Source organism: Eptesicus fuscus, chromosome 9 (genome assembly GCF_027574615.1).
Source record: "Eptesicus fuscus isolate TK198812 chromosome 9, DD_ASM_mEF_20220401, whole genome shotgun sequence".
Taxonomy (NCBI): domain Eukaryota; kingdom Metazoa; phylum Chordata; class Mammalia; order Chiroptera; family Vespertilionidae; genus Eptesicus; species Eptesicus fuscus.
Genome location: NC_072481.1, coordinates 69,302,906 through 69,322,199, shown reverse-complemented (window position 1 = coordinate 69,322,199; position 19,294 = coordinate 69,302,906). Strand labels below are relative to the sequence as shown.

The 19,294-nt window shown below is 42.7% G+C and overlaps 1 protein-coding gene across 2 annotated transcripts in view; it reads left to right on the top strand.

The window, feature by feature from the left end:
* The window catches only part of TGFBR3 (transforming growth factor beta receptor 3), a 210,524-nt gene that overhangs the window by 174,158 nt on the left and 17,072 nt on the right, over positions 1-19,294 (top strand). For both annotated transcript variants that reach the window (XM_054721353.1, XM_008154716.3), the window contains exons 8-14: positions 400-589; positions 2,351-2,676; positions 3,065-3,217; positions 5,623-5,763; positions 5,914-6,072; positions 10,135-10,434; positions 13,310-13,430. In XM_054721353.1, the coding sequence (XP_054577328.1) occupies positions 400-589; positions 2,351-2,676; positions 3,065-3,217; positions 5,623-5,763; positions 5,914-6,072; positions 10,135-10,434; positions 13,310-13,430 (1,390 nt within the window). The remainder of the gene's footprint in view (positions 1-399; positions 590-2,350; positions 2,677-3,064; positions 3,218-5,622; positions 5,764-5,913; positions 6,073-10,134; positions 10,435-13,309; positions 13,431-19,294) is intronic.

The following is a 19,294-nucleotide window of genomic DNA, read 5'->3' as shown; positions in this document are numbered from 1 at the left end:
TCAGCCCTGGCTGGGTGGCTTGATTAGTTGGAGCATTGTCTTGTACGCAAAAAAGATTGCAGGTTTGATTCCTAGTTAGGGCACATACCTAGGTTGCAGGGATCAGAGTATGTGGGCTAGGCAACTGATCCATGTTTCTCTCTCACATCAGTGTCTCTCTCTCTCCCACTTCCAATCTCTCCAAAATCAATAAACATATCCTCTGGTGAGGATAAAAAAATATATACGTATATATTTTTTTCACATCAGTGTTCTTATTCTTAGTCCAAGGAAAATAGGGATTAAAAGAATAGATAATTTCTTCATATACAATATAGACTCTATTTGTTTTAGATATTTAATTATTCTTATCTAAAGCACTGCTGAGACTCATAAGTGAAATTTTGCTACTATCTCCAGGCTCCTAACAGTGTTGGCTTTGGGAAAGAGAGTGAAAGATCCATGATAATGACCAAATCAATACGAGAGGACATTCCTTCAACCCAAGAGAATCTAGTCAGGTGGGCATTGGACAATGGCTACAGTCCATTGACATCATACACAGTGGCTCCTGTGGCTAACAGATTTCATCTTCGGCTTGAAAACAATGGTAAGTATCGTTTTTAAAAAAAAACTATTAAAAATATCCCTCAAATGAAGCTTTCCAATGGGGAACTCTCATTTCAGCTTACATGGTCCTGCTTTTCTATTGCAGGTGTTAATAATTTGTTTGAATACTTTTTACTATAAAGCTTATTAAAGTTATGTAGAATTGTAGATTATTTTGAGGAAAGTATCTTTAATGCAGATTTGTTTTTTAGTAGCATAGAGTTGATTGCATGTTGGAGAACTTTGCTATGTAGATCACCTTCACTGTGATTACATTAACGATACATTAGCCTGGCTTCCTCCCTCAGAGGCACCTAATAGTCACTTACAGCTGAGATGCATTGGGGTTGAGACTGCAGGGAAGAAATGTTGGGTCAGGCTGTATCTTGCATGAAGATAGTCATGAGGACTCATACGTGTGCTTTCTCATTCTCACTCAGAGGGAATGCAGGAACTATCTATCACCCCAGATTGATGGAGCAGAAAGCAGATGCTTAACAAGTTCTTGAGGTTTTCCTTATAGCCAGAGGGACTCAAATACCAAGTTTTCTCATCCCCAGACCTGTTCCTCACCCAAAGTACTGAGTGCAGTGCCAATAGAATGAAGGATAGGAGTGCAGGTTCAAGTCCCAGCTCTGCCATTTATTCACGGTTTGAGGGGGGAAGTTGCTTAACTTCTGAGCCTCAGGTTGTTCCTCCTCAGTAACACAGGGGAACAATAGGACCTACAGGTTGTTGTGAAGGTTTTTGTCAAAGTAAAAATTATAAAGCCCTCCAAAGCTCTGACGTATTTTGCACCCATACAGCTGTGCTATCTTTTTCAAAAAGATAGTATCAGAGGAGAGTTAATGTCCCTGATAATCTCCACTTCCAACTCCCACTGAGGTGGATTGACCTCAAGCATATATCTATTGGCTTTGATTGCAGAGAATACTTGGGAGAGGTTTTTTTTCTTTGTCAACAACATGAAAAAACACTAAGAATCAATTCAATTGGGAATATGCCCGTCCCTTTGAAAGAATAAGTAGCAAGGCCGCTTTTTTAGAAAAAAAATAACAGCAAAACAAAACTGAACTAAACAGCTTTTTATTTTCTTCTTTAGGTCTAGGTTCTAAAGGCCATGGTGCCCAGATACCTATTAGAATTTGGCAGTCAAAAAGGAGTCTAAAAAATCTTTTAGAGAAGCTCTTCTAAACAATCTCTAGACTCCAGGGAAGTATTTCAATGGCATGTGAATAGACTAATATTGTCCCACATAACTTATTCAAATCATAGATTTTTATAGCTTGTGGGGCTTTAGAAATCATCTGACCCCATGGCTCTCAACCTTGGCTATACATTGGAATCGTCTGGGGAGCTTTAAAACACATTACTGGTTAGGTACCACTCCAGAGGGTCTGATTTTTAATTGGTCTTGGGTGCAGACTGGGCAAAGGGATTTTTTTTTTTTTTAACATTTCCAAAGTGGTTTTAATGTGCAACCAATTTTAGAACCACTTGATCTCATTAATCATTAAACCTCTTCATTTCAAAACATGGGGAACCGAGGCACAGAGAAATAAGCCACTGGCCCAAAGCCAAGTAGTGAGTTAGAAAGAACCCCAGGACTAAAATTCAGGCTTCCAGACTACTCGTACATTATGTGCTGAGTGTGATTATACACATACCCATTCCATGCTACTTCTTCTGCTCTTGCCTCTCATGATGGTTGTGCCCTGGCATCAAACACTGATGATGTTTTGCTTTCTTCTGTCGCCACCAGAGGAGATGAGAGATGAGGAGGTCCACACCATCCCTCCTGAGTTACGGATCCTGCTGGACCCTGGAAGCCTGGACAACCCACCCATCCGGGGAGAGAGAGGCCGGAACGGAGGTTTCCCCTTTCCTTTCCTGGACATCCCCAGGAAAGGCCAGAAGGAAGGGGGGGAAGATGGGCTCCCCCAGCCAAAGGACCCTGTCATCCCCGGCTTACGGCTGTTCCCTGGTCCCAGAGAGCCTGAGGAGGTGCAGGGCAGCATGGATGTTGCCCTGTCAGTCAAATGTGACAATGAAAAGATGACCGTGGCTGTGGAAAAAGATTCTTTTCAGGTCAGTGCAGCTCCTTAAAGGAGAGAAGAGAAGGCCACTCCCCGCAGCATCTTGCCCCAGTACACGTTCTTTCTCTCCAACTATTACATTTTGGGACTCCAGAGGCTCCGTACTGTTTTCTCAGTTGGATGGGGTCACTTCCCCTCGGCTGCGATTCTCACCCAGGCACTGTTGTTCTCAGCAAGGGGGGTTCCAGATCCTTGTGTGTCAATATTTTGCTATTGGGTTTCCAAGGCCAACAAACACAATCCTGTTTGAGAGGCAGTAGGTAGGGGGCGGGGGACGCAGGCCTCCAGCAACCTTTACTTGGAAGACCAGGCAAACTGTCTACTGTGTGCCGTGGAGCTGCCCGGGGGCCCCCTTTATGTTTTGGTGGTTGTTGTTTCAGTCCAACAGCTACTCGGGGATGGAGCTCACCCTGTTGGATCCTAACTGCAAGGCCAAGATGAATGGCACCCACTTCATTTTGGAGTCTCCCCTGAATGGCTGCGGGACTCGGCACCGGCGGTCCGCCCCGGATGGCATGGTTTACTTCAACTCGGTGAGTGTCCTCCAGAGCAAAGCCTGGCCCTGGGCCAGAGCCTTGCAGGGTGTTACCGTAAAACTAGTCTTAACATTTCTGTGAAAATGAGGAGGGGCATATACCCCAGGCCCGAACCAAGCCAAGTGTCAGCTCTCAACAGAATGAGATGTACTTCGACGCTGGACATTTTTGTGTCGTTTGCCTTATTGGTGAATCTGTGGGAGTTGGGAGGCCCTGTTTTCTTGGTTGGAGCATCTGTGGTCATCCCTTCCATGTCCTGGTGAAAAGGGGTTCGCTGGCAAGGTAATTATGACCTGTCTCTCTGGCTAAGCTGCAGGATCAGAGGCCTGGTCCTTAGGATAAAAGCCAAGCCCTTGGGCTACGAGTGAGCACATCTACACACTGAGCCAACCAGACCCCGTCCTCTCTGGTCTCATTTGAGTCCTGCCCAGAGTTCTCCCTCCCCCATGAACAAAAGAGCCAAAAGAGAGAAATCCAGAAAGGGCTACTAAGAAATTATTATTTAGTCTTTCCACTTCTAAGAAAGACCTAGATGGAAGACAATCTCCCATTTTTGAAGTTTCCTGGAGGGAGGTTTTCCAGATCCCCCAGTGATAATCCGTTGCAAGCCTTTCTGAAATCGCTCTCATCAGTGCATCTAAAGCCTTTCAGATTAAACCTATTCTTGCAGGAAATATTAAAAGACTTTGACATATGACGTCTCAAAAGAACTTTACTTTTGATGGTAAAATAAGGCTCACGATCCCTATGTCCAGCTGTGACATGGTGTCTGTGTTCTTAGTGCCTATTCCAGCTTTGGCCTGGGACAGGGAGGGCAAGGCTGCTCATTCCCCTTCATTCCACTGCTGATGGATAGACACGCTTGACCCATCTAGAGAATAGACTGGTGATCAGATACTCCAGTCACTGTGGCTCATGTGGGCACTGACTCTCCTTGTGAGCCCAAGTGTATCATGCCTCAGACAATCTTAGAATGTTTGAGCTGGACAGAACCCTAAGATGACATCATTCAACTTCCTCATTTCACAGGTGGGAAATTGAACTCCAGGGAGTTAAGAGACTTGCTTAGATTTGAGAACCTAGTTAACAACAGAGCCAGGACTGAATCTGGCTTCCTGACCTCTCGTGCACTCATCTTTCCTCATCACCAGGCTAGCCCAGCTGATCTTCCTTTGTTATTGGAATAATTTATGAACCTTTGACCTCTGTGAGGAACACCCTCCTGCCAATTCCAACACTAATTTTTGTTGCATTTATCTATTTTTTTCCAGATATAATGAATGTCACATTACTGATAAACTGTACTTAATTTTGGAATTTAAAACTTGTGTCTAAATTAACACCAATAAGAGGCTATGATAATCTGTCTGTTAAATAAAAACTTAAAAAAGGGTCATTTGCCTAGGAAGAGAAAGGTGTATCATGAGCCCTTGAAAACCCTTTATTCTTACATGTAATTAGTGTGCTGGTGATTATGATGATGAGATGATGGTACTAGGGCAAGCAGTATCCTAGGTGCTTGCTTTAATTGCATCAGTATTTTCTTCTGAGGACCTGGTAAAGAATAGAGAGGTGGTTTTCCTACATTCTCTTCCTGTTCCATTGCCTTCAGTGAATATTTTAGCTCTTTGTTCCAATTATAATTGTAGTAGTCGTCAGACTTACTATATATTTTTGTTTTGCAACATATTCATAATCTAAGCATGTAAAGCAAAAAATAAATAAAACAAAAAGGACAGCATGACTGTCCTACATATGCAGAGAAATTATTTATGAAGTCATGGTCCTTAGGTGAATTTTTTTCATCTTATCCATAGCTAACCTAGGAATAATCATTTCAGTCAGTGCCATGGAATAAAACATAATGTTCTTTTGCTCATCTCTACACCATAGAGAAATATATTAGGAAGAAAGTGGGCCGGGAAGGGGGGGGGCGAGTACAAGAGAAAAAATGAGAAGAGAATGGCTCAGTAGTAAACATTAAGCCATTTGCTTCTAACTCAAACCAAACTTTTTACTACCTGATTGATACAAATAACAAAAGCTCCCTGCGTTAGCCAGCTCTTACTATTTCTTAGAATTTTTAATATGAAGAGAAGCCTCCTAGGAGAAGCTCCCCTACCCTACTAGACAGGCAGGCCTATTGATAACCCCATTCAACCCTATTTCAGTGTCTAGTGTTTTCTCACTGTTTGAAATTATTTGTATTTTTTCACAAAGGAAGATACATATTTTGAACATGAATTGGGTTTCTCTTTATTTTTCATCTCTTTGAAGAAGAAATCCTAAGCACACTTGGAGGTGTGTGTGTGTGTGTGTGGTTTTCACGCATGCACGTGAAAACCAAATGTATGTGATTTGGTGTTTTTAATGACATTCTCTGTGCTATCTTTGCCTTTTAGATTGTGATACAGGTTCCATCCCCTGGGGGTAGTAGTGGTTGGCCAGACGGTTTTGAAGACTTGGAGTCTGGTGATAATGGACCTCAAGGAGATATGGAAGAGGGAGACACTTCCCCCTTCAGCCGACCTGAAATTGTGGTGGTATGTGTGTGTTTGTCATAGGTAGTATGTGGAAGATTTAGGAACTCTTGGGGGGTGGGGAATTAGATGTTAAAGTCCAAAGCTCATAAAGCTACAGGGCCTTTATCCTTCCTTTGACTGATTTTCCTCCGTCTTGTTTCTCCCCCACAGTTTAACTGCAGCCTGCGGCAGGTGGGGAATCCCAGTAGTTTCCAGGACCCGCCCAACAGAAACATCACCTTCAACATGGAGCTGTACAACACTGACCTCTTTCTGGTGCCCTCCCAGGGCGTCTTCTCGGTGGCAGAGAACGGACACATTTATGTTGAGGTGAGATGGCAGCATTGGCCTTGGCCTTCAGGTTGGTGCTCAGCTGTCGTAGCTCCTGGGGTGTGAGCTCCGTCGCCCTGCTCTTCCTTGCAGCCCTCGGCCAGCTCTGGGTGAAAACGCTTCCAGCTTGATTTCTGACCAAAGCAGAACATTTCAGGGACTTGCTACATTATCCTAAATGGAGAGTGTTCTATAGATGGAGGTTTTAAAAACGTCGTCAGTGTGAATTCTAATAAAGCCTGTTCTTGCTTAGCATTTTTGGAACAGCAGCTCAGTAGTTGCAGTGTTAGTTGAAACCATGAAATGTTTCAAACCACGTCACATATTATCTTTTAAACTGCACACAAGTTAGTGAAACGCTGTGTGCTACTATATCTCTTGAAAATGGTCTTTTCCCCCCTAGATCATTGTTTAAATGTATCTATACATGTACTAAAACTATTTTATATATACAGTGGTAATGACCATGCACAGCATAAGTCTGTGGAATGGCTACAAAAATATTAGGTAGTGGTAGTAATAAAGAAATAACAGCAGCTAACATTTATCGCGGATTTATTTTGTGCCAAACTCAGTTATAAATATTGTAATAATCTATCCTTCAAAGCAGTCCTCTGAGACAGAACTATTAATATCCCCATTTTGTGGATGAGAAAATCGAGGTAAAACTTACCTAAGGTCACACAGGTAGTACCTATGAGAGTTCAGAGTCAGGACTCACCCCAGAGCCCACACTGTTATCCACTGGACGCTACTCTCGTGTATTCTCAAGTGCCATTTGAAAGGGGAGAAAATGTAACGTATTAGCAGTGCAAATATCCAGGTTCTCAGATCGGATTCTAGAGAAGATAACTGTCCTTATGGCCCCAGGATGTCCGCTGGTCTTACAGAGGAGTCACCCTCTGATGAGCTAGTTCTGCTGCTAAGCTGCAAGCCAGTGCTCTACTTCATGGTGGGGGGAGTGAGAAGCTCAACGGTCAGATGGGATACTTCTGTATATTACAGTAACTGCAGTGCACATAATTTCTATTTTAGAAAGACAAATAACTCTCGTACTGATTCTGGGACGGAGCCTGCTGACTCTAGACATTTTCCTGGATCTCTTCTCTTTTTTAATTCCCTGTTTGAAGAGGTATTCTCTTTCTTTGGGTACACCTTCTCTCTCCACTGGGGAAAATATACTGTTTTCTACATGCTGTTCCTAATCATAGATCTCTTCTAATCCAAGATCGCTGTTCTCTTCTTGCTTTTCTGGCTGCGCGGTCCATGTGTGCCGTTGGTCCGTGACTCCCTGTTGTGCTATAGATTTTAGAGGCTCTGCTTAACTGCAGTTTGTTTTCCAAATGTGTGCCTGGCTTTGCTAATTTATGGCTCAGCTGCTTTATGCTAATCTGTAGCCAATCTTCCTCGTGTATCCAACCCTGGGTGTTTTGGTTTTTGTCCCTTTCCTTCCAGGGTGGGCCTACTTAAAATATGGGTTTGTTTGTTTTTTTATTCATATTTTCCCAATTATATCTTGTCATATATCATCTATGTTTTTTACAATTAAATTCTGTCAAAGACATTGTCAAGTGATGAAAAAGAAATGAGCCAAATCTTTTTGTTACCATTTTAAATACCAAGTACATTGAGGAGAATTTGGGCAGGGGGAAAATATTATAAGCTATTTTATTTTAAAGTTGTTTTAGACCACCTAAACATGAGAGAGGATCTGTAAATATTTTGCTAAACAGGGTAGCAGTTATGTATATTATTTGTGTCCCAGTTTGGATTTCACTGCTAATAAGAAAATAAAAAATTTTTTTTTCTCTAGAATTTTTTTTCTTAGGGTAAATAAAACTTACTAAATTGTTGTCTTGCCTAAAGAACTATTTCCAAGTTTTTTTCTCCTGGCCATCCTTATCATATCCCCTCCCAGAATCCTCTATTTACGCTAGATTATAGTCCCTTCTTTTAATCCAAGACATGATCAGTTTTTCCATCGGGGTTTTGGTCATCTTGAGTGATATTTGGTCACATAATGGCAACTTTTCTTTTGGTTCATTTGTGTTGGGGAATTTAAAAAACTGTAAATAACCCCCCAAATATAAATATTGAGTAATACCGCTAATAATAGCTGGTGTTCATGGAGTAGCTGGCACCTGTGTTGTTTGCATGTCCTTTTGATTTTACTCATCCTGACAATGACCGGATCTAGTAGGTAGTCCCCCTCAGTCTGTAGGGAAGGAAACTGAGGCTCAGAGCGCACGTTCATGAGCAGCAGGGCACATGATTTCCTGGGATTTGTCTCACTCCAAAGCCCACAGCCCTCCAATACTCATTTCCAGTCCATTTTAGAGTAAAAGACTTATTAATAACCTTTTTCCTCCAAAACGACTTTTTGGGATACCTTAGATATTCTGCCATTTCATATTTCTTTGAGATGAGAGAAAAGATTTACATTTCTTCTGACACACACTTTTGCACTGTGGGTCCTGAGTTCATGTTAAAGGAGACTTTTTAGTTTAAATGGGGTATGTGTAAGTTGCTATCTTTTCAAGATAAAATATTTTTCAGGAATATTGCAAAAATAACAACATGACTATTTACAGACTATCAAACACTACTTGCTAGAAATATTTCCTACAAAGTGTTCTTCCAAGGCCACTTCTTGGGCCTGGTTGAATTGACGCTGTAGCTACAGTGAAATAGTAAAGAGAAAATGGACTTGTGATCAGAATATTTGGGCTTAAACTTTGGTTATACCCTGTATTTGCTAGATATGATCTTGACAAGCCATCTATTCTATATGCTCAGTTTTTCCTCGATTTATAAAGTAGAGATGAAAATGTTTATCTCATCAGATTGTTCTGAGGGATTAAGCTTTAAGGCACAACAGAGTGACATAATCATAATCATCTCCATTGTTGAGTGTCTTGTAGTTAACCACGAAGGGATCTTGCAAAATAGCGCTGTGGACTGAGAGCCGCATGCAGTGTCAGGGACTTCCCCTGGGTTTCTCAGAATGGAAAGTGTGTTTATATCTCCATGCCTTTTGAAACTGTTCTGGAGCTATTGGCCTATGGTTAAGGCCTAACTTTATTTCTAAAGTGTTTAAGTTTATTTTGATCCTAAGTTTAGTCAAGGAATGAAGCATAAAGGGGAGAGGCAGTTTGCACGGCCATCCATGTATCACCAAATGGAGAATCCAGTCTGGTGCAGGGATTTCAGCTGAGTTCAGGATAGTTGAGGTTTGAATTCTGTTTACACTGGGCCAAACATTACTTCCTGTTTCTAAAGAAAAGAACCTTAACAAGGGTTGGACATAGCCCATAGAATGTTTTGTAAGAGGGAAGTGTAAATGAGTCGGAAACGTTTCCAGATTAGATTTCCCTTAAAACACCGTTGGGCTTAAAGAGTGAAGGGAGAGTACTTGGCAAGGCCTGGTTTGGACCTGTGAGTGGCTGGGACACTTTGCCAGGCCCGTGATCGCCACCAGATTGCACCGTAGCTGGCATTCAGCCACAGGGCCAGCTCTACTGTTCCAGTGAAGCAGGACTCTAAATGAATCGGTAGTTTACCTGCCATGTTTTAGGCCCACTCTGACTTGTGCAGTTTAGAAGCCAGTACTCCCTGAGTAGGTTAAATAGATTCTGCCTCTGTATTTTTTGAGCAAATTTTTAAAAAGAGCTTGCCTTACAAATGCACTGCTATGACATCAGGAGCTTTGCCTGTTGGTGTTTTATTTATTTTGGAAAATCCACTTTGCTTTTATTTTTATCTCCCAGAGGACTTATGGGAGGTTGAAGAGACTTAGTCATTTTGTACTGGAATCTTCCAGGCTGGCGTTTGAACTAAATAATTCACTGTCACCATCCATATCAAGTTTAAATGGAAAAATACCTCTTTCTTCAAAGAGTGTATATGTTACTTTTATCATCAGACAGAAGACTATAGATGGATGTTGTGGGAATAAAGAAATGTCTCTCATTAGAAGAACGGTGTTGGTATGTTCCCCTTAGGCCTAACGTAAAAATAAGATGCTAACTTGTTTCTCTGTGTTGATCTTGCTGTTTCCCATAGGTGTCTGTTACTAAGGCTGACCAGGAACTGGGATTTGCCATCCAAACGTGCTTTATCTCTCCAAATTCGAACCCTGATAGGATGTCTGATTACACCATCATTGAGAACATTTGTCCTAAAGATGATTCTGTGAAGTTCTACAATCCCAAGAGAGTGCACTTACCCATCCCGCACGCCGAGATAGATAAGAAGCGGTTCAGCTTTGTTTTCAAGCCCGCCTTCAACACCTCCCTGCTCTTTCTGCAGTGTGAGCTCACGTTGTGCACCAAGAAGGAAAAGGACCCCCAGAAGCTGCCCAAGGTCAGTGGGCCTTCGCCCACGTGTACTGTTACTTTGACATTTTTAGGTGAGGCAGGGTGACTTTCCAGAGACGTTTAACCACAAGTTATTACAGGTGGCGGTTTTCCGTTTGGGAACTGCCCAGTTGAAGTAACAAAGCCCGGGTGAGCTGGGAACTGCGAGTTTTCTGGAGTCTTGGAGAATAAATCCCGACAGTATGATTTTTTTTTCCATGCGTGTTAAGTAATAGTATCTTACGGATGATAAATCAAGACTGTTTTCCATTGAGGGAGAGGTCTGGCTTTATCTTTGCTATTCAGATCGTGTGCGGTGCCAGAAGTGCTGAGAGCCGAAAGGACAAGTTCAGTGTGAGGATTAATTTTTCCAGGTCCCACTGAGACTTGTATTGCGATTGTTTTTTGACCTTCTCTGTGTGAATTATAAGGTTGACTTGTCTCAGGAGGACTTCTAAGGGAAACTAACAAATACTTAAATTTTCCTTGGTCCCATATCAGTTCATCATGTTTACTTCGTACCACTCCCCATATTGAACCAGTACATTTTGTACAGAAATCAGAACCCTTTGAGCTTGCTGGAATGGCTACTGTAAGGGTCAGCAACTTAATTACCTCATGACCTTGTGCATGGAGGGTGTGATCTGCGGTAATTATGGATAATTTTATGTGTGCATTTATTCTGTGGATATTTTACACAGTGTAAGCTTAATTCTCATCCTTTTGTAGTCACATATAAACCCATGTCTAAAAGTCTAATAATTGAGCTGTGTCATTAATAATGTATTGTAGGTATGGAATTCTCTCACTTACCGCATAGGTTGTAAGAGATAGGTGTAGAGGTAGGAGGAAAAATTATCAGTAGCAGGAAGATTATCATTGATTTGAATCCTTTGCACTATTATATTCCCTGGGGCATCCACTTAATATCAAATAATATTTTGTAGTGCATATGAAAATACAGCCAATCTGATCATAATCGTTAGGGAGTTCCTACATATAAGGTGATTTAGACTGTGTTCTTTAGGTTGCTTTGGGAAACATTGATGCCTTAGCCTTATAGCATTCACCTTCCAATGGCCATCAAGGTTGGGACGTGGTGGGCAGTGGTAGAGAGCCATGGGAACTGAACGCTTGGCTGTGAGGCCCCGCTGTTTCCTGCAGGCAGTGGATGACTTTAAGGAGTAAGGCATCTAGCAGGGGAGGCCTGGCAGTTACTGCGTGTTTATTGATGGCTTTGGCTGTTACCTTGCACTGAGCCTGGCCTGTAGAAGCCCAGCTTCATAGTGTGTTCATCTGTGAACATTAGTCCCAACATTCTAAGGAGAGCCGTATGTCCCAGTGGATGACATGGGATGTTACCCTAAACCTAAAGTCGCTATTTATACCTGAGGTACGATACAGTGGAAAGAGCAGGGGGACTGACAAGTAAGACCTGCTATTTATTAACAGGACTTTAAGCAAATCCCATGAATTCTCAGAACCAGCCTTTCCTCATCTGTACAATAGAAATAATAGCACCTCGCTTCTCTCGGGTAGAGGAGCAAATGAGATAGTTCCCCATTTATAGAGCAGTGGCTTAGGATGGCTGTTACCACTGTCTCCCTGCTTACTGCTTATAGTTAATATTACATTTCTAGTGACTATTGAGTGTTTTCTCTGACGACAGACAGAGCCAAAGAATCTTCCAGGAGGCAGTCTCAAAGATTGTTGAGTCCACCCCTACCCCTGCCCTTTGCTGAGGCCAGAGAGGACAGTGTCCTGCCCAGAGTCACGCAGTGAGTTAGTCGTAGAATCTTAGGCTCTTACGTGACTGAAGAACTGGTAGGGAAGCAGGAAAGTTTTTCCTAAAATGCAAATCTTTTCAACGATGATGCCCCTTCACAGAAAACCCACTGTTTCCCTTGACAAGAGGGCTATTGTAAAGGCTTTTCTCTGTTTTGGGATGGAGGTCTGCTTATACTATGTGTCTGACTTGCATGTTTCTCAAAGCAGCAGTGACAGTAAAGCCAAAAGTCTTTGTTCTTTTGTGATGGGAAGAGCGTGGAGTTAATTCACCTTCAGGGGTGCCTTGCTATAGACTTTTTAAATGGTTGATATATTTCTTCTCACAGCAAAAGCAAATAGATGTCGATTTACATTAGAGTTTCACTTATTCATGAGCATAGACAAGGAACCACAGTTATTTTAAAGAAAAAGTAATGGAATGTGGTCATGCGCTTTAAAAACAGGTCCATTGGGCTTGGGCACGCTAGTTCTAAGTTTGGGGCCTTAAAATAGCTAGAGGCAGCTGACCTCCTGGCATCCACACCTGGGCACAGCTCCCCTGAACTCTGTTCGGGAACAATAAAAACAGATAACTGGAAAGCTTCATTTTGCACAAGCCTTTACCAGGATTTAAAAAAAATCAAACAAACTCGACAACATGATTATCTTTTTGGACAACAGATGTAAAATCTGTCACCTTCATAATGCAATACATGAAGTTTCCCACAATCACAGATCGTAAACATGAACCATTTATGTGAAGCCGGCTTGGTCTAGGGCCAACATTTGTTGGATAGTTTATTTTTCACACTAAATAATGCTAAAACCTCCAGTTGTTTTGTGGGAAGATTGGGGCCGGGGGGTGGGGGGGAGGAATGACAATATTTATAAGCTGTTCAGTAATATTTGCATCTTTCAGTGCAGCTGAGAATACATGGGGCCCACCACTGTATCTCCCAGATTATTTGTAGTTCTTTGGAAAACACCCAGATCTCTTGTTTTCCTGTGGTAACCAGCTGTTAGCTGTCTGAGAAGGGGCACAGGACAGCTGTGCAGGCTGAGCTGGTGAAGCCTACAGAGTGACCCCTGACTCTCTCTGCTCTGCCTCTCTGCAGTGCGTGCCTCCCGATGAAGCCTGCACCTCGCTGGATGCCTCAATGATCTGGGCCATGATGCAGAATAAGAAGACGTTCACCAAGCCTCTCGCTGTGATCCATCACGAAGTGGAATCTAAAGGTGTGTTTTGGGAGGCTCAGTCCGAGGATGGGTGCCTCAGGGCTGCTCGTTAGGAGGTTCCAGTACTGTAAGTCCAGCTTCATTCAAAAGATATATTAATGGCCAACTAGTAATTTTAGAAAAGGATTCTTTGCTTGAGGAGTTTTTTATTTAGTTCATTGTCCTACTGACATGTGGCTCAGTGGTCAGGGATACATTTGCAAATAATTTCCTCTTTATTATTAGATCAGAGTCAAGGTTGTCCCGGTCACAATGTCACTCTCTCTCGCATTCAAATATGCTTCCTCAGCTGTGTAGGGTTAGGGTTCCTCCTGGCATGGAGAGATGGCCTTTCCATGATCTCCTAGGAAGGGTTGTGCTGGCTACAAGCTATTGTGGTGTTTTGTCAAGATCACAGATGCCTTTGGGGAGGGTGTTATGTGTGTGAAGACCATCCATCTTAGCTGTCACAGCAGAAGGAAGGTTGAGAACTAGTATTCAAATGGGTTTTTAATAATTTAGTTTTCAGAATTTTATGCGGTCACATCTGTTGCTGGAAGCCAAGGATGGCTCTTTCTGCACACGCAGGAATGGTCAGCAAGATGCATCCTCTAGGAGAAAAGGAAGGATGCACTCTAAGAGGGGTGGTACCAGTATCCGGGAGGACGGCGGGGCAAAGCAGATCCGGCCTAGGCCAGGCCAGCCAAGCCAGCAGAGGAGCAGAGTTGGGCTCTGAGGGGTATGAGAGTGGCCGCGAGGCCCTGTGGACTGATCTGACAGAGAGCAGCATCGCTCCAGCCAAGGGCATGAAAAAGCAAGAACCCACCAGGCAGCTGTCAACGACCAAATGTCAGTGGGCCGTTACAGTTATCAAAGAAACATTGTCTAAAGGTGCCAAGCTAAGAGAAGGCGGGGAGAGTGAAAGTGGATTTCAAGCCTCCGGGGTAAATATTTCAGAGCTAGCGCCCCAGGCTGCCTTTCACCACCCGAGGGGCAGAGAGGAGCCTGTCCCCGGCACCCAGGGCCTTGACAGAAGCCAGTGAGCAGCCTGACTCCAGGTGCTGGGCATCAGCTGGGAGACCTGCTGGACGGTGTTGACACCAGATCTGGGCTTGCGCCGCTCTGGGATGGCATTTCTGATCCGAGCATTGTTGGATTTGGCAAGAGTAGGCAGCAGGGGCGGCCCTGGAGCCAACAGGACCTAACAGAGCAGAGGCATGTGGATGCCGTCCGGTTGAGTGACCTCTGTGAAAACAGCAGTGCCGTTCCTATTGTCGTATCTGGTGATGACATCTGCCCCCTCCCCAGGAACATGCTCCATTCAGAAAGGCAGGAGAGGGTGGCGGGGAGGGCACTGGTGTAGAGCCAGGAGCCTGGCGGGTAGTTCTTAGCTTTCTCCGATAACTCGCTGTGGGACTTTGGAGATCTCCCCTCGTGGCCTCGGATTTCATTTTCTTTATCTGGAAAAGGAGGGGTTTGGACCAGATGACTTCCAGAGGCCTTTCAGAGTGTGAGCTGTAACCCTCAGCTATACTGTTTGAAGAAGCAAAACAATCTTTTCTTCATTTCCCGCCCATCCAGAAGTTGGTGTGAAAGATAGCTGCTTAGTGGTTCCTCAGCAGTGTTTTCATTGTAGATATTGTTTGTTTTGCCTTTTTTTTTTTTTTAGTTGGTTTTTAACCATTTGAAACAGTTACAGCAGCCATAGTCTTTCAATAAATGGATTGCCCAATTAGTTTCTTGTTTATTGGGTCCAGGGAAAAAGAAATTAATTGTGTTGTAAAGTGTTTCACAATTGGGCAGCAGCTGGCACTGTTTTGTCCTGTGCAAGTGGTTTAACCACAGCAGCAGCCACCTCGTGCTCCCTCTGCTACCCTTACCTACTTTGAGATCGGTGATTCTGCTGGTAATTGAAGGCAGCAGCTTGCTTTGTCCTAGGCCAGACAATAATTAGGCATTGATATTGCAGCAGTATAACTTCCAGTAATTCATTCATTCTTCTTTTAAGTCTGGTAGTATTTTTCCAAGTAATGCCTCTTGTAAATTAGGCAGTTGCCTTTATTTAAACTTAGTGTAATTATTCTGAAGGGTCATTGTTTTCTTTACATGAAGTTCAAGGGGGAAGTTTTACCAAACATCAAAGCACTTTCAGGAGATTTGCTAATTGAGACTAGATTTTGGTGGAGAAGTGTGTAGTGAGGAAAGTTCACTGCTTAGATTTCTTAAACAAATTGAGGAGGTTAGACTGTAGGCCACTTCCCAGGGGCTGTACGCATAGACGCTTTCTAACTTTGCACCGAATGGGGTAGGTTTTCTGACAGTTTTCAGCTGTATGAGTGACTCCTCTTACCTTTTGTGTTTCTTTTCCTTTTGACTCTAAATGATTTCTCCGCAATGCAGGCATTTGAGTCTGTGCTTTTCCCCTGCCTCTCAGTGCATTGGAACAGTCGGTTGAAAAGGGAATGTGACATTTGCCTAATAGCATTTGCTTATTTGAATAATAGAATCATGAATTTCCTCTTCCTTCCAGACAGCTTTGTGTGTTACTATAGTAAGACACAGATCCTATATTCCCTCTGGAAGTGGGCAGGGCTCCTATTGGGATTGACATTTGGGATAAACATTTTCCAACCAATGGGACCTTTTACTGACACAGGTGCTCAAGGCCATACGCGCTCTGTGGCCCTCCTGGCCATTGGGTCTGTTGTATGTCTCCATCCTTGAGTTTTCTGGGGCAGCTGATAAAGGCTCTCATTGCCGATTTCACAGCCAGGCAGAGGTCTTCTGAGCGGCTCCTGCCAATAGCATGGACACATTTCCAGCAAGGTTTCTTCCTTCTGTGGGCAGGGAGAACAGGCCATCAAGACTAAATAAATAATTCTGGGTCCCTCCTCTGGGCCACTGTTTTCAGTGGAAACTTCCCGAGCTCCTGCAGCACATCTTTGCCAGTTTTTATTTCTCAGTTGCTTGGGAACCAGTATTGGGTGAACCTTCTTTTGCTGTTTATATTTTCAGCAATAGATGATGGTGATGGAGATAATGATTGTCTAACATTTATTGAGCATTTACTTAATACAAAGTTCTGTGCTTCATAGGGGTTATATTTAATCCCCTTAGCCCCTTTGTGAGGCAGGTATAGAGGGAGGCTCAGTAACTTGGTCAGGATCACACCACATATAAATGGTGGATCTGGGATTTGACTCCAGGCACTTGGATTCCAGAGCCTGTGTCTTAAACCCTATGCCTTATCCTAGGTGGAAGTTGATTTCAGTTTTTAATAAAAACTACAAGTAAATAGTTAACACTCTATGAACTGAAAAGAAGATGAAGATTTTTAGGGGGAAAAATCTGTTCCCCCAGAGCAGGGGTCCTCAAACTTTTTAAACAGGGGGCCAGTTCACTGTCCCTCAGACCGTTGGAGGGCCGGACTATAGTTTTAAAAAAAAACTATGAACAAATTCCTATGCACAGTGCACATATCTTATTTTGAAGTAAAAAAACAAAACGGCAAAAATACCCGCATGTGGCCCGCGGGCCGTAGTTTGAGGACGCCTGCCCCAGAGGGTTAAGATGTTGGGAAACATGTAAACTACTTAAGAGAGTATTAGAGTTTAGGAGACATTCTGTGACTTTGAATTGTAACTCACAGAAATGCTCAGAAAACATGAATAGTTTATGCATATTATGGTTTATAGCAAAACAATTAAAATAGTTGAGGTGATGCCATCCTGCCATATTTTCTGACATATTTTGAAGTATAGGCATGTGCGTGCTATTTGCTTTGGCTGCTGTGACCACTTTTTATAGCATTTCCACAGTAAAATTGGTTTTACCACGTCAGTGATGTGTGTTTTATTTCTTTTTTAACTGTGAAAGGGAAGAGTAATTTCTCTGAAATTTGGGGCCCTAAAATTTTGGACATACACATGAAAAATGGGCACAAAAAAAACCCCACAATGAATGTCATACCAAATTTGCCATGATTTACATAGAATATGTAATTCTCAGTGAGTTAAAAGGAACAAATGAAATGTTGAAAATACTGAATTTTTCCCATATTTCTACCACACAACTTTCAGACAATAAAAGTGTGCTCAGGACAGCACCCAGCATATCATGGGCACACAGTAAATGTTAATTTCCTTTCCTTCCCCGTAACCTCTCAGCCAAACTGAGTTTTTGGAAGGAGGTGAAGGGGATGGAAGGGAAAGCTGTGAACGTCAGTTGGAAGTTAGTCCAAGAGAGGCGTTACTTTTTGGAACACATTTGATTTTTCCAGAACAAAAATACTCTAAAGCACCAGCCAGGTTTTGTCCTCAGACTGAGGTAGAAATGAGGGGAAGGTGAGAAGAAAGAAATAAAGAAATACTTCATTGACACACCAAGACATTTAGTTTCTATCCCGGAAGGGAGAAGAGGTATCTTAGGCTTTTTTTTAATTATTATTATTCAATGTGCTTCACATTTAAAACTTTTTTAATCTGGAAAATTTCAAATATATACAAAAATAGAATGAACTCCCATGAACCCTCCTCCATCTGGTTTCAACAATTACCAATTCGTGGCCAATCTTGTTTTATCACTTCCTGTCCCTGGATTGTTTTTGAAGGAAACCCAGACATTTCATTTCATCCATAAATATTCCAGTGTGCACCTCTAAAAGTTAAGACCCATCAAAAGATCCCAGTAGAGAGCTGATAAGATCACAATAATAAGATATACATGATACTTATGGTTACTTATCCCCCCCCCAAAAAAAAAAAAAATGTCCGTTGGGTACCTACTATATGCTTGGCATACAGTAAATAGATTACCCTGTCCTTAAGGCCTTAAGGGTGTAGTGCAGTTTCACGCCTTAGTACTCTTGGTGTTTTGGTTGGATAACGTCCAAATGGCATTTGTTTGGGGAGCTGTCCTGTGCAATGGAGGGTGTTGAGAGCATCCCTGGCCTCTACCCGCTAGTTGCTCATAGCACACTCCTCCACAATCAGCTGTGACTACCCACGATGTCTCCAGACTTAGTCAAATGTCCCCTGGAGGGCAGGAAGCAAAAACCAGGCTCAGGTGAGAAGAATTGATCCTGGTGGAAGGATACAGATTAGCGACTAGGCAATTGCAGCAAATGCCATAAAATATTGAAACAACCCAGAAAAGGGGTTCATTTACAGTGAAGTAAAGTGAGTAAAAACTGAATCTTAAATGTGACTTCATAAAGGCCTCCTGAGTCTCCAGCTTCTTCATCTCCCCATCCTTCCCTCTTTGCCAGATACCAACAGATGTGGGTGCCAATTAGGTAACTTGTTTTCCTTTGGGCCTGCTCGTTCTAGCATGTTGAGGAGAACTGAATTGAAAGTTGGAGGCCGAAAAGCTGTGGTCAGTTACTCATGCATAACCCCAGAAATGTCCCGTTTATGAAAACCACGCCTGCCACTCCGAGGAGGAAACTTTTGGTTCTAGAGGTTGACCAAAATTTGCTCAGAGTGTATGAAAAGATTCAATTCAGAATGTTGATTATAGTTTGTTCTTTCTGTAAAGAAATCTGTATTGTTAAAATTCTTTTTACAGTAATAGCTAGGATTCCTCTCTTACAATCTGACTCTCAAACCAAAAGTAAATATTGTTGTGGCCACTCTTTTCCTTTCAGCGTGCCAACTCAATCGCAGGGTTCCGTAGAGATCAGACTCTCTTAGTTCTACTCCGAACTTATTAGGGGTTTTGGGACAAAGAAGTTAGAGGGTGACACTCCTCCACCCTCAGTGCTCCAGCTTGTGCTTTTATTGTTTATGCACAGGAATCATGGAGGAGCTTTACCCCCGGGATATAAGCAACGACTCTCTCTGCTTAGCTCTGTGAGAAGGCCCCATTTGGGGTGGGGGAAGAGGGTT